General features: G+C 37.5%; 1 protein-coding gene across 4 annotated transcripts in view; it reads right to left on the minus strand.

The window, feature by feature from the left end:
* Window positions 1–13,129, minus strand: part of STXBP6 (syntaxin binding protein 6) — a 101,712-nt gene that overhangs the window by 55,071 nt on the left and 33,512 nt on the right. For all 4 annotated transcript variants that reach the window (XM_069017719.1, XM_069017720.1, XM_069017717.1 and 1 more), the window contains one exon: window positions 9,433–9,618. In XM_069017719.1, the coding sequence (XP_068873820.1) occupies window positions 9,433–9,586 (154 nt within the window). In that variant the 5' untranslated portion in view covers window positions 9,587–9,618. The remainder of the gene's footprint in view (window positions 1–9,432; window positions 9,619–13,129) is intronic.

A 13,129-nucleotide genomic window follows, 5' to 3' on the forward strand; every position in this document is an offset into this window, starting at 1 on the left:
CAGAAATTATTCCAGAACTTTTAAAAGAGTTCTCTGCCTAAATGTTGTTTCCATTTGAAGCAAATTCAACAAATTTCAGCTGCCTAAAATCTTGTCAGATAGTATTTTAGACAACTTTAGATATTCTCAGACATTTAAACAGCTGAGTTTTCTTTAGCAATCTGTCATTAATGCAAGTGAATAAATATACAGACTGGAGGTTGAAAGCTTTTGTTTATTTCAGCCCATAATTCTTTGCTCACTCAGAAAAAGCATTCTTTGTGTAAATGCTTTAAACATGCGTTGTAAACAGTTCTCTTGCTAGAAGTAAGAGAATGTTCTTCTAACAGTTCTGTTTTCTTCCAAGTCATTGATCAGTCACAGAAAGCTGCTCTTGCCATTACTACTGTGTTGCACAGAGTGACACAAAGCACAGATTTAAGAAAACTAACACAGTAGGGGCTGTGATATCATATTATCCACAAAAAGCATTTACTAGTTATTTCATCCAGCAAGACATTTATGTTGCAGCTTCCCTTCCAGCTGAGCCTGTCCTCTGAAGATAGGTCTAAGTAGACAATTTGAAAGGAGAACTAAATGCCTAAAGTAATTTTTCAGTAACTGTTTAGAATTAGGGACTAAAAATGCCTGACAAGTATGTTCCACAAAGTTATAAAGTTGTCGCAGACCCAGCCCCTAAAAATTTCACCCAAATGAAGTTTTCTTTAAAACAGTAATGTTAGAGAATTTGTATGGTTTTAACTTTGTCATTCCGTGAGGCTACTGAGAGTTACTGTGTGCTGCTGAGCTCTAATGAACAGAAAAGCAGCTGACAGGGTGTGCCAGACTTTCTCTATGAAGTTGTTCCAGCTAAACAGTTACTAAAGATTGTTTTAACTTGGACAAACGGGTAGGCTCCTCCCTGATAAAGGGACAACAAAACTTTGCATAGTTTATATTCTCTCAGCCTCCCCACCCTTCATATGTTGTTTTTTCCTTCTTGTTAGGATATGCATAATCAGAGTACAAAACCAAGTTACTAAAAGTCTAAATGTAAGTAGGCTGGAGGAAAAACAATGCCTGCTGTAAATGCAGGGGACTTGTTCACAATAGCACATACACATACATACATGAGAACATGAGCTTGTTTTTATTGCAACAGTCTGAAATATTCAGATATTATACCAGTGAGGGAAGATTGGACGGACTTAGTTCATTAATTAATTCCCACCCTACTGTGTTTTACAGGTGGGTCTTGCTACTTGACTGGTATCTGAGCACCTGTGGCAGCAGTTTACATAAACTGGGGGATAGAGGCAAAACACACCAGTATCAGTTCTGATCTGTTCTTTTTCTATTTAACTTGCTTTAAAAGGATTATTTACAGATTAAAGTCCCAAACAGAAAATATTTAGACATCAGAATTGCATTATTCATCTTTTTCTTTGTCAAGGAAACAATAAAACCTACCCCTAATGATAGAGAAGCTTGTTGTAGTATTCTAATCAGCTTAGCAGTTCCTTTGCTAAGTCCTTCTTATGGGCTGCTCTGCACTGAAAATTATTTGATAGTACAGTATTTAAAGGCCAGATGTATAGTGAAAACTTACAGGATTTGACTCATACAGCTTGGAATACTATAAAAGGATACGATTTTAATCTGATGTTTATCTACTAAAAGAGTCTGTAATACAGTAAGCACTGGTCAGGGAGAAATAGAACTTCTGGTTTTGTTCCCAAGATGATATTACTTCTAAGAGCAAAACTATATAGCAATCAACAGAAATGCTTTCTGAAATGCAATGTCAAGGGAACATTCCAGATGTTTTCTGCCCAGTATGATGCAAGTTCAACAATACATAATGCAGTGAGTCAGGGTATTATGCATACTACACTCCAGCACCATGAAAACTAAGAAAACTGTTCAGAATGAGTCCTGTTGCAAGCAAAACACAGCAGTTTTAACTGTTATGGTACCATAGGAATAATTTCTGCCAAAGCTAGCAGTTAGGGGATACTCACACAGGTCTCATGTGCATGGTTGCTGTACTCGAAGGGAGAGCTACCATGGAAATTTGTTAAGTAGAGCCTTACTTATAGCTCTGCATTTTTATCACATACAAGATAGCAACAAACCCTGCCAAAAGCCTCACTTGGAAAAAGAACGAACTAACTGTTTCCAAAGACATTGTGATATTCAAACATTTTAACCTGGCATTAAACTTGATGCAAGCATCTGCCGTGTTCTGGGCAAAACATGGCACTGAAATACATCATCACCACTGAAGTAAGGTGCTGCCAGCTCTTGAGGAATACAAACCTACCCAGCACAAGTAATTACAATAAATGGATGAAGCTCTACAGAGCCCCCATTCTCTTCTGAACACAGAGGGGAGTGAGGGGGTCTGCAACATAACTTGATATTGTCACTGGAAATAACTTTGCTAGCAACAAATGCGAGCACCACACTAAAACATACTCAGTGGTAAAGAAAATAGAGTAACCTGCCACATACACAGTCCCAAGAAGGCATTATCTCATTCAGAAGTAGAACAGATAAGCACTGCAATGATAAAATAATTTTTTTTTTTAAATTAGTGGAGCAAAGAAAGAAAGTGGAATGAAACACATTCTACCATCTAGACATTGAAAAGTTTCAAGGCAAAAAGCATTCCAGAGGAGGAAAGCTGTTTTTCCAAGATTGCACCATGGCCAGAAGAAACAAGGATTCAAATGTCTTCTATAACTCCAATTATCAACTAAGTTTTATACAAACAGTGCACTGTACACATCCAGAAAATTGTTTCCCAGCTTTTTGAATTGAAAAATTCAAAAAAATACAGTTGGAAAAAATGTTAAAGCAGACAGGAAATAGCATATGAAGGCTGACAACACCTCTGTATATTTACTTACTGGTAGTAAAAACAAATACTGTATAAAGACTAAATAAAAATTAAAGAATTTAGTATGGTTACACTTTGCACAGGTATATACCAATACACTTACACCTAAGCATATCAAAAGATACCTAGCAGTAAAATGAAGAAAAAAAAAAAGAGTTGTAGCTTATTCATCAGAAAATATATAATTGATTATTTTCCCTCTATGCTGAAGACACTCTGAAAAACATTAACCTATGTAATGTTGCATTAAAAAGAAACAAACTCTCTATACCTCTACAAGTAAAGTGAAGTGATTTCTCAGGGCATCTTGCTATCCTAAAGGCAAAACCAGTCACCTTAAGAGCCATTCCTGGCACGCTTCCACAGATTCTTCCCAAACAGCAAACTATATCACTTTTCAGAGCTAGCTGTAGCAATGACTCACTATTTTTACCAGTAAAAAAAAAAGGCTCTCCTCATAGCATCTTCATCACTGTACTTTATTTTTTACAACTATAATACTAGTTGTAATGGTTTCATATGAATAAAGGTCAACTGAAGTTGTTACTGTTTCTCATGGCCAGAGATTCTAGAGCACACATTTGCACCAGCCCAGCTGCATAAGCAATGGTAAAGCATTTCACTGAGCACTTACAAGGCAGTCAGAGGCATCACTCCATTGGACTCCAGGAATAAACACAGAGAAGTTGCCATGAGACTGGCATCTAATGACATGTATGTGGAAATCACAGAATGTTGCATCATTTTATCTCCACCCACACTAGCAAACTGTATGACTTTGACTTAGTCAACATGAAAGCAAATTTTGCACAATATCTGTGTAGGTTTTATCCCTGGGTAACTTGAAGCAAAAGCAGCCAATGACTCTGCACAAGAAAGTTTTAGAGGATCAGTAGCCAACTGAAGAAAGTATCCAACATGTCTATACTTTGACACTAAAAGAGCTAATAAAGGACAGTACATTTATCTACTGCGTTTTCTGCATTGTAGAGTCCTCTCCGTTGAATTCTGGAGTAGTTTCTCCAATAGCAATCAGGAAGTTTTATGAGGTATTTTCAGATATAATGCTAAAGTGTTAGGCAGAGAATTAATGATGGCAGCAGCCACACTTTTTATACCAATGGTTAACATTCAAGGAACTCATCCAGAACAGGAATGCTTGACATCTAACTCCTCTGAGGGACAGAACATGAGTCTTTAAGCCAACATCTGCAACAAGCAGCCATTGTTAAACATCCCAGTCTATGCCCAGATGTTCAGCCATGGTTCAGTCCACGTCCATGGGGCTGGGCAAAGCACCATAACTGGCCTGCAGCTGTCTGCAAACAGCAGTCCAGGTCAGAGCTTGCAGAAGACTGGACCACCATTTCACTGGTGTGTTCTTCTGGGCTGACCAAATCTCTTATGTCAGTCATGACCTATGTTGTATAAATAATCAAATATTCAATAGAGTCTGACATCTAAGTGGGTCAGATTGAAAGTGAGTATGATGAACACTGAAGTAACATTCTCACTCCTTAATACAACATTTAAACAGAGGGAAAATACCACCACCACCCTCTATTCCCAGACCACAAAATACTGAGTAATACGTCAATACAGCCTATGGGCAGACAAATAGAGCATTCTCCTGGAAAGTCGGTGGAAAATGACATTTACTTGGTTTCTCATGCCCTGAAAAGGAAACATGAGAATCCTCTGCACTATAAGCTCCTGAAAATGGGATGTTTTCTTCAGTAAGAAAACTCTGAAAAAAAACTGGGAGATTGTCACTTCAGTAAAACTCAAATGGAAAATAAGAACACATTAGGAGAAAACGGAGCTCTTTTGATAACAAGTTCCTTCTCACTACTTCCCAATTTTCAGTTCAGCCGCCATGCTGAAAACTCAATTGCACTTATCCTGTCCTTGAACTCCCCATGAAATTATGGCCGGTTTCTGGCAGCCACATCAAGTGACCTCAAAAGGAGCAAGAGATATAGGTCAATCCTGGGTTACATTCTATTCCATGAGCAGCCAGTATGGGAGGAACAACAGATTTGTAATTGGAAAAACAATTCCAGGACACCATGGCCTTACAGCCGAAATATCAAAGTACAAAAGCTCACGTTGCAAGTGTAACTGAGCGTGGCAGTTAGGTATCAGCTGTAAGCGTACAAATGAGGATATCCACAGAACTAATTAAGCTCATAAACGAAGTCTCAGTCTCTCTGTATACTTAGAAACAGAAGAGAAAAACCCCAAAAGCCAGCAGCCTATTGTGGTAAATGCAAAAATCTTTTAAAATTATTGACTGCCTATCTTTTGAACAAGTCTGTCGTACGGTCAATAAAGTTAACTTTTAAAGAAGGGAAAAAGCCCAATAGGCTCTCCCCCAGCATGTGCATCTTATTTTTGTGTATTATTTCTTATGATTTCTTTGCATTTCCTTTTGGCTTTTCTAGCACCATTCTTGATGGATTGTACTTCTGCATGAAAGTTGTTCAAATAAAGCCCTGAACTGACAGTGTTAATTTAATTTGGAGATGGCAAAGAAAGGACACTATTAAAAGTCATAACCACAGGGGTAAAATGTTTCCCTCTTGGTTTTAAAGAAATTTGGCTTTACACTCTAATTCCAAAGTTTTCAGCAGAAGGACTAGAAACATTGGTGCAACTAAGCTGAGTGCTACTACACAAAAGAATTCAGGTTCAAAAGGAACCATATGGTTCATTCAGTTCACCACCACTGCAATAGATATTTAATCCTGAAAGGTCAACACAACATCCATACACACGAACTGGAACATTTCCAATGCATAATGACATTAAAAGTCTTTTTAAATAATAGAAGTTATTTAAAAAATGTAATGATAGTGTCAAAGAAATAACACACATAGAACTCTGCACAAGCAAGAAGCCAATGACCTATATTTCTGAAGTGACCTTTTAAGTATTTTATACTTAATTCAGAATTCTAAATAAGGCTAAGAACTATTTTAAACAATTATGTTTCAATTATATAAGACAATGGTGACAAAATTAAAACTTAGATCTAATCCAGTAACTATCACTAGGCCTGCTAGTGTGGAGGAGGTGATAAATATCCACTTTCAGCTTTGAATTTCTTGTCTTTTCTCTGTGTTAAATCCTCTTATACATTACAAAATAATCCCAGTTTTCATTTTCTCTGTTCTGCCTACAGCCACCCCACCTCTGTGTTTCCCATCTGTCTACTCATTTCTTGTTGTTCTTCAACTGAGTAACTCCTTAAAGATCTGTCTTGGCTCTGTTTGCCAGTTTAACTTGGCTAGCTCCAACACTAGGCTAGAAAGCTGCAGGTAACCCAGCTGCTTGGTTTCCACCAGGCTACAGCTTTCTTAACTTAATCTGTCTCCAGTTTCAGGTTACAGGCTTTAGGTTTACCTCTTTGGAGCATTAATGTTCATTTCTAACCAACTCAGTATTCAATATCGTAAAGTTAAAAAACCCAGCACATACTCGAAATACCAATATTAAGGAAGAATCTCCCTTACTCTCCTATCTTGTGCTGCTCAGTATTTTATTCTTTTAATGGTTCACTATCCCATCTCTGAGACCTGAGGGCATTCTCCCTGCTCAGCATCCCTATCCATGCTTTCAGAAATTCAAATAAACAACAACTATGATAGAATGTATTTTCAACACCAAATTTCAATTCAACACTGAAAGGAAAACATTTAACTCTGGTTATAACAATTTGTGTATTTTCTCAGTTACAAACTGAGCAGTAAATAGAAGTAGCTGTCACAGTGGCTGATGCTTCGTTTTCTGTACCATATCTTGGTTGAAACTGGAACTAGACAAGATATTTTATATTCCCAAATATTTATATCCCTTAAGGATATAAAGAGTCAGTTTCTGTTCTTTCAACTGACAAATTCTGTTCTAAAGAGTACATGATCAAATTCCTTTCAGCAAAGGCCAAATTGAATTAGTCCAAGAAATCTATGGAGAGAGAGGTATTCCAGTCACTTTGTTTACCTAATACATAGCAAACCTGGCAAAAATGGGACAAGAGTCAAAGCCTGATAAAGGCATTTCCATGGAAGAGGTTGCAACACTCAGCATTAAAGCATGTGTTGGTTGAAATGTAAACACAAACCAGAGCTAGCCACCACTGTGTCTGCTTCACTGTACATAATTACGTCAAAAAAGGAAGGTAATCAAGTGTATTCTGTTATCCCAAGATACAGTCTGTGTTGGACAATTTGGAGCACAGCTAAATTGCCATGCCCACATTAACTTAGCCTTACTAAACAAAAACTTCTTCCGTAACAACTTCTTGCTGCAACTAAAACCATTACTGCTTCACAGCCATCAGGAATAGGCAAAAATTACAGTTTATCCTTGTCACAATGTCTTTTAAACACAGTGGCTGAAATAGTTGCTCCCCAATGCTTGGTTTTGTGTCTTTGATGATTCCTGAATAAATAACTAATTGCACTTGACCCTGCTGAATTGCATAATCTTTCTGATCAGACTGTTTGGAATGTTATATCAGAGCCAGGCAGTCCTCTCCCTACTCACTTTGTTGCCTACTGAAATTACCAAATATACTTTGCTTTCATAACATAAAATAAATGTATATGATAAAACCTGGTCTCAGATCTGTGCAAAACCCCACGAAGAGCGAGCCACCTGTGAGGGTTCTTGCAATACCAATATGCAGTGTCTGCCACAAAGTAATTTTATTTAGATCCTGAATGCCTTTCCTTATCATAAGTGACAAACTCTGCTCAAGTCAAGACACCTGATATTTCTTCCTTACTCATAATATGCTATCCTGTGGCAGAAAAACAATAAATGCATTCAAGACCACACACTGTCTTAAAATCCATGTTGACTGATACATATAAATATGGGGTGGGGGAGATGAAGGAGGGCTAAGTTTTTGAGAATAGCAATTAAAAAAAAAACAAACAAAACACCACCTACAGAAAATTGTAAGCATAGATCACATCTCTAACCTTTAATCATGAACATGGGTATCAAACACCTGTGTATTCCTAAACTTACTGCACAGATTTAGAACGTGATTGCTCTTTACAAGGAGACTTAGAAAAACAATTGGACTGACATTTGAAAAATATAACTGCCCGAGGAAGAAGAGCTTAGCTTTGTTTAAAAACATTAGTGATTTGAACATTTCTTCAAGAGATGGGAGGCCTAGGTTAGTTTCATCTACACCTTGAGAAGACTGAAACCTACAATTCTTACATCCAAACAGAGTATCCCAATCACAAGTCTAGGGAACAGCCTAGGTGAATCAATTTTTAAATCCTTCCTTGAAGCTCTGTATGTGGGCAGAATGACTGAGGTCACTTGGTTTACTCAGCCTGACAGAAGACTGAGGGGAGACCTCACTGTGGTCTGCAGCTTCCTCAAGAGGGGAAGCAGAGGGTCATGCACTGATCTCTTCGCTCTCATGACCACTGATAGGACCTGAAGGAGCAGCTTGAAACTGTGTTAGGAAAGGCTTAGGCTGAGTATCAGGAAAAGGTTCTTTATTCAGATGGTGTTCAAACCCCTGAACAGGCAGCCAAGGGAACTGGTCACAGCACCAAGCCTGGCAGAGTTCACAAAGTGTTTGGAAATGCTTTCAGACACAGGGTGCCATTTTTGGGGTTACCAAAATGCAGGGTCAGGAGTTGGCCTCGATGATCCTTGTGGGTCACTTCCAACTCAGGATATTCCATGATCCTATAATGACAAGCAGCTGTAAATGAAAGGTCTTCTGTTTTGTCTCACTCAGTATCCGTGTGCATATCCTCTGCAGCTTGTACTTTAACATAAGAATTTGTACATATGTATGCAAATAACATCCAGTAACATTCAGTAAATGTCCATTTTCAGGGTGGATGTGTGATACCTTAGAACAGTAGTAGAGTCACTGAGTTTTACCTCCTATGCTTTGAAAGTTTTAACATTATTTTTTAAAAAAAAACACAATTTGAAAGAGTCCATATAACACTCTCATTTAGTCCAAAAATAATTGCACTTTTCTGAGATTATATAACACTTCTTCTGGCCACTCTTTGTACTTCCAGCTTGATGTACACACTCAAAGGGAGCAACTGATACACCTAAAAACCTAAGGGACTAAATCACCCTAAAATACCAAAGGTATTCACACACACTCAGTTGGCAGACATTGAAACATGGCATAAAAACATGGCATTGTATATCCTTTTAACATCCTGAAAAGTTCATCCTTCTAAGAAATATCTTAATCTGACTAAGGAAAGACTGTTACCAGCTATTCTATTTGTTCATACTCTGCAGCTGTGATGTGAGAAAACACCTAGGGGTTTTTTAAACAATGAAACCACCTGTTCAATTTATTATACTATATAAATATAAATAGCCTAGAGCACGTGGTTCCTCAAGACAAAAGGTGTAAGTGCTATAATTCTCTGATTACATTATGAAAATTGGAATCACCCAGCTCCTTATGCTACAGACACCAGCTAATCAGTTAATCAAAGATAAGCCTAAACAAATAACTGGATGTCAAAAATCATTAATCTTACCTGACAGGCAGATGTATGTTAAATATTCACCCTGACCCCCCGTAGCTAGAAAAGGAATCTTTTTTTTTGTTCTTCTTTTCACTTGAACAGCTCCCAGCATCCTTTCATCATGTGGGGCAAAAATCTCTTTGCTGATTGCAGATTTGGCATTCATCGTAGATCAAAAGTATAGCAGACTGCTGCTCCCTAAAAATAAAATCATAAATACAAAACAATATTAGAAACTCTTAAGTTATATCAGTCATTAAAAACTCTGACCTTCAAAGAAAGGTTTTAATGCTTCAAAGAATTTAGAAAATAATTTCATATTCTTAGAGGCAGAATTTTCCAAGTATTTAAATGTCTTCACTGAAGTTGTTCTCCCCACTTCTTAAATTTGCTTATACTAGCTTAGCTTATTTTGGGCAGAAGCCATTCATGCTAGCACTTCAGTATGTCACAAAATCTTCTCAGAGAAACAACCTGTTTAACTTCATGCAGCATAAAAGCTTCATTAATTCCCCCTCTGATAAGTGAGGGAAAATCAGATCTGTGCCCCACATACACCGGGAAAGCAGTGCAAGGGCATTGGGAAGGAGCACTGTGGTTGTGCTGGCACACAAAAAGTCACGTTCACAGAAGATAGAGAAAGCTTCAGACTTGGTGAAACTGTGCCTTCAGGAGCCCTGCTCTTGGTGACAGTACTTGATTGCACAGCTCTTGCACCTCTTGCAGCTTTAGCACCTCATCCCCTCAACTCCTCTGGAATTACTAACTGGGCAACTGCAAAGGAAACAGTGTCAGAGACACCCTCCGGGTCAACGCAGACAAAACCACACCTCTACTTTTGTGCTAAGTAATTTTGACCCAGGTCAGTTCCTCAATGTGTTTCGTAACGAAACAGCACAGTTGACTTACGAGAGACATTTGTCTCAGGAGAGACATACGCATTTGTAGAGGAAAAAATTATTGTAGAGAACAGGGAGGGAGGAGGAAGCTGCTTAATCATGGGTGTCCCACAAAACAAAACTCACCACAGCTTACAGAAGAGGCTAACTAAAGGAGGGAGAACTCAGAGGAGACATTAACAAGTTCTTTGTGTAACCTATAACTCCAGTTAGTTCTGAAGTCTTATAACATGTACACAGGCCCCCATTCATGGAAACTGCTGAATGACACCTTTAATTGTTCATACATAATGACACTCCAATACACATAGATTAATTTACTCATTCTGTACTACTAAGACTTTCAAGCTGACAGAAGTTTTTGACATCCTTAGCTTTCTTAGTATGAAGAAGATTATACTCAGGCCTGAACTATCTGATAATTCTGCCTGCAGGATCATTTGATATTTACCACAGTTTAAAAGAAATGTAAATAAATTACAGATAAATTACATTATCATGGATCCAGGAGAGTCATGGATCCATTATTTTTTGTGTGCATACTACCAGCAAAGTAAGTGTCTTAACACTTTCAGTCTCAATGTTTTGTTGTCACTATTTATGATATTCCCTTATCTCAAAAGGAAAATTATAAAAAGAAGTGTGTGCGAGACAGCACAGCTTAGTCCAAACCATATTCACCACCTACTAATTTTGGGATGCAAACAGAATCCTGTGCCAAAATTATCTGTAACAGTATACCTCAGTTAACCAACACAGAGGGATTTGAATTCTGACACGTTTTAGCATCAGGTCTTTTTACATGAACCTTTATAAAAGTCAACTGCATTTAAAAATTGGCCCCATCAAAAAAAAATCCAGACCAATTTCAAAAGGAACAAAGAATGCATAGCTCCTGACAAGGTGTGATCTCGTAACTCCTGACATCTTAGTTACCTATCCTTTAACAATGAAGATATCAACATGGAAACAGAATCAAAAGAATAAACTTACATGGTAGTTAGTTAGAAAAAAGTTGTGAAAGAAAATGTGTTGTTTTCAGATTCATCACATAATTCTCTCTTCTTCTGTCTTATAGAAATATTTGCAGAGTACATCATAACACCATTTAAACTGTTGGGACATTGCAATTAGCTTTTGGGTTTAATTTTTTTTTTTAATTCAAGGCCACTGTTAATGACTATGGGTTTAAACACACAGACCTCCTCCTGACTGAGATAGAGACTGAATCCTCGCAAAACCCAGACCTTCATGTGCCTAAAGAATTCTCAATGAATAGCTTTTTGGGAAAACACACAGAAATGCTGCTAGGTAAAAATACGCTCAAGTGACATTCAACTGAGAAAGTTCTCTCCAGATTGAAATGATCTGATGCTGTTAATGCATCAGATGCAAGTGAGTTTTTGAATAGATGTTTTCAGCCATTTTCTTAGCGTTCATGGACTGCAAAATAAAATATGACTTCAAAGATTAGGGATGTAAAGGCTTCCTGGATTAATAGAAGATGCAAGTTTTTCTTACCTACAGTATCATAAAATAATAGTGGTTTATAACTTTGAAACTTAAATACAGTACTTCAAGCTTCACTTTAAGAGCATTAAAAGCAATAGGTCTCACTGCATTAAGTAAGGCTCTGCTGAACAGGCAAGCTAAACAAGAAACACTATCCAAATCCCGTTTCAGGATTTCCCACATAATTTTACTTTACTTGTGCACTGCAGCTTACAGCATGAAACTAGAATGACAGCCACACATGCAGAAACTAAAATAAATGCAAAACTTAAAAGATTTCATTGATAAACCTCTCTCTCCATATGCTCATTTCTATTTCTTAATGCAAGTGCTTTTATACACAATCAACATACAAGTAAGACTTTATAGAGTCCAGCTCGACATGGCATCTGAGACAAATTAAAACTCCTGTTTCAGTACAGACACAGAAGACATGACATAGAACCATCAAATATTGCAGTTTATTGCTGAATGATGCTATCGGCTTTGGCATTAAGCTGGTTTTATATACATCTACCAGAAGCTGTAGGCAGACAGGCAAAGTAGATACCAAATGCTGTGACTGGAACCTCCAGCTGAAGCATGCACTCCTGGCTGCAGAGATTGTGATCCTTCTGGTCCCAGTACTTGGCTGAAAACAGCTTCAGATGCCATATTCAAGCAATAATCTAACAGTGTGTACTTGACACAGCTGCCAAATGTGATGTGAAAACTGACACTAACACAAACCACAGAGGCCTATTTATTTAAAGAAAATAACTAATAGTGCCTGTGTACAAACAGACTTCTGAGATTGAGATGCCAATGTAGTTTAGATGAAGTTGTTTTTCATAAGTCAAAAAATCAGCAGCTGAATTCAAATAAGCAACCTTCTCCCTATGTACTAGTAGATGCATGCAAAAGACCTTTGCTTAAAGTAAAGCCTTCCAATGCTCCTCGTTTTCACAACTGGAGGTAATACAATCTTTGCCAGTTTTACTAAAAAAAAAAAACAAAACAACAACAAAAAAAGACTTCCTCAAAGAATATGAGTAAGTCTCATTTTTTCCCATTCTCCAACAAAACACTTCTCCTCATAAAAGAAAACAAAACCCAAAGCACTGCCTGTACATGCACAACTTCATGTTGTATATGCATATTTCTTTGCAAAATAATGTTTTTCTCTTGGTGCACGTTCCAGGACAAATTCAAATCATCAGCAGTTTCCACTCACGGCCCATACGAACTCATGCATTGGAATATGAACTTTTTCCTCCCATTTGTACTCAAATACAAAATAAAATGCCTTAAAGAAACTT

The sequence above is a fragment of the Aphelocoma coerulescens genome, chromosome 5 (genome assembly GCF_041296385.1).
Source record: "Aphelocoma coerulescens isolate FSJ_1873_10779 chromosome 5, UR_Acoe_1.0, whole genome shotgun sequence".
Lineage (NCBI taxonomy): Eukaryota > Metazoa > Chordata > Aves > Passeriformes > Corvidae > Aphelocoma > Aphelocoma coerulescens.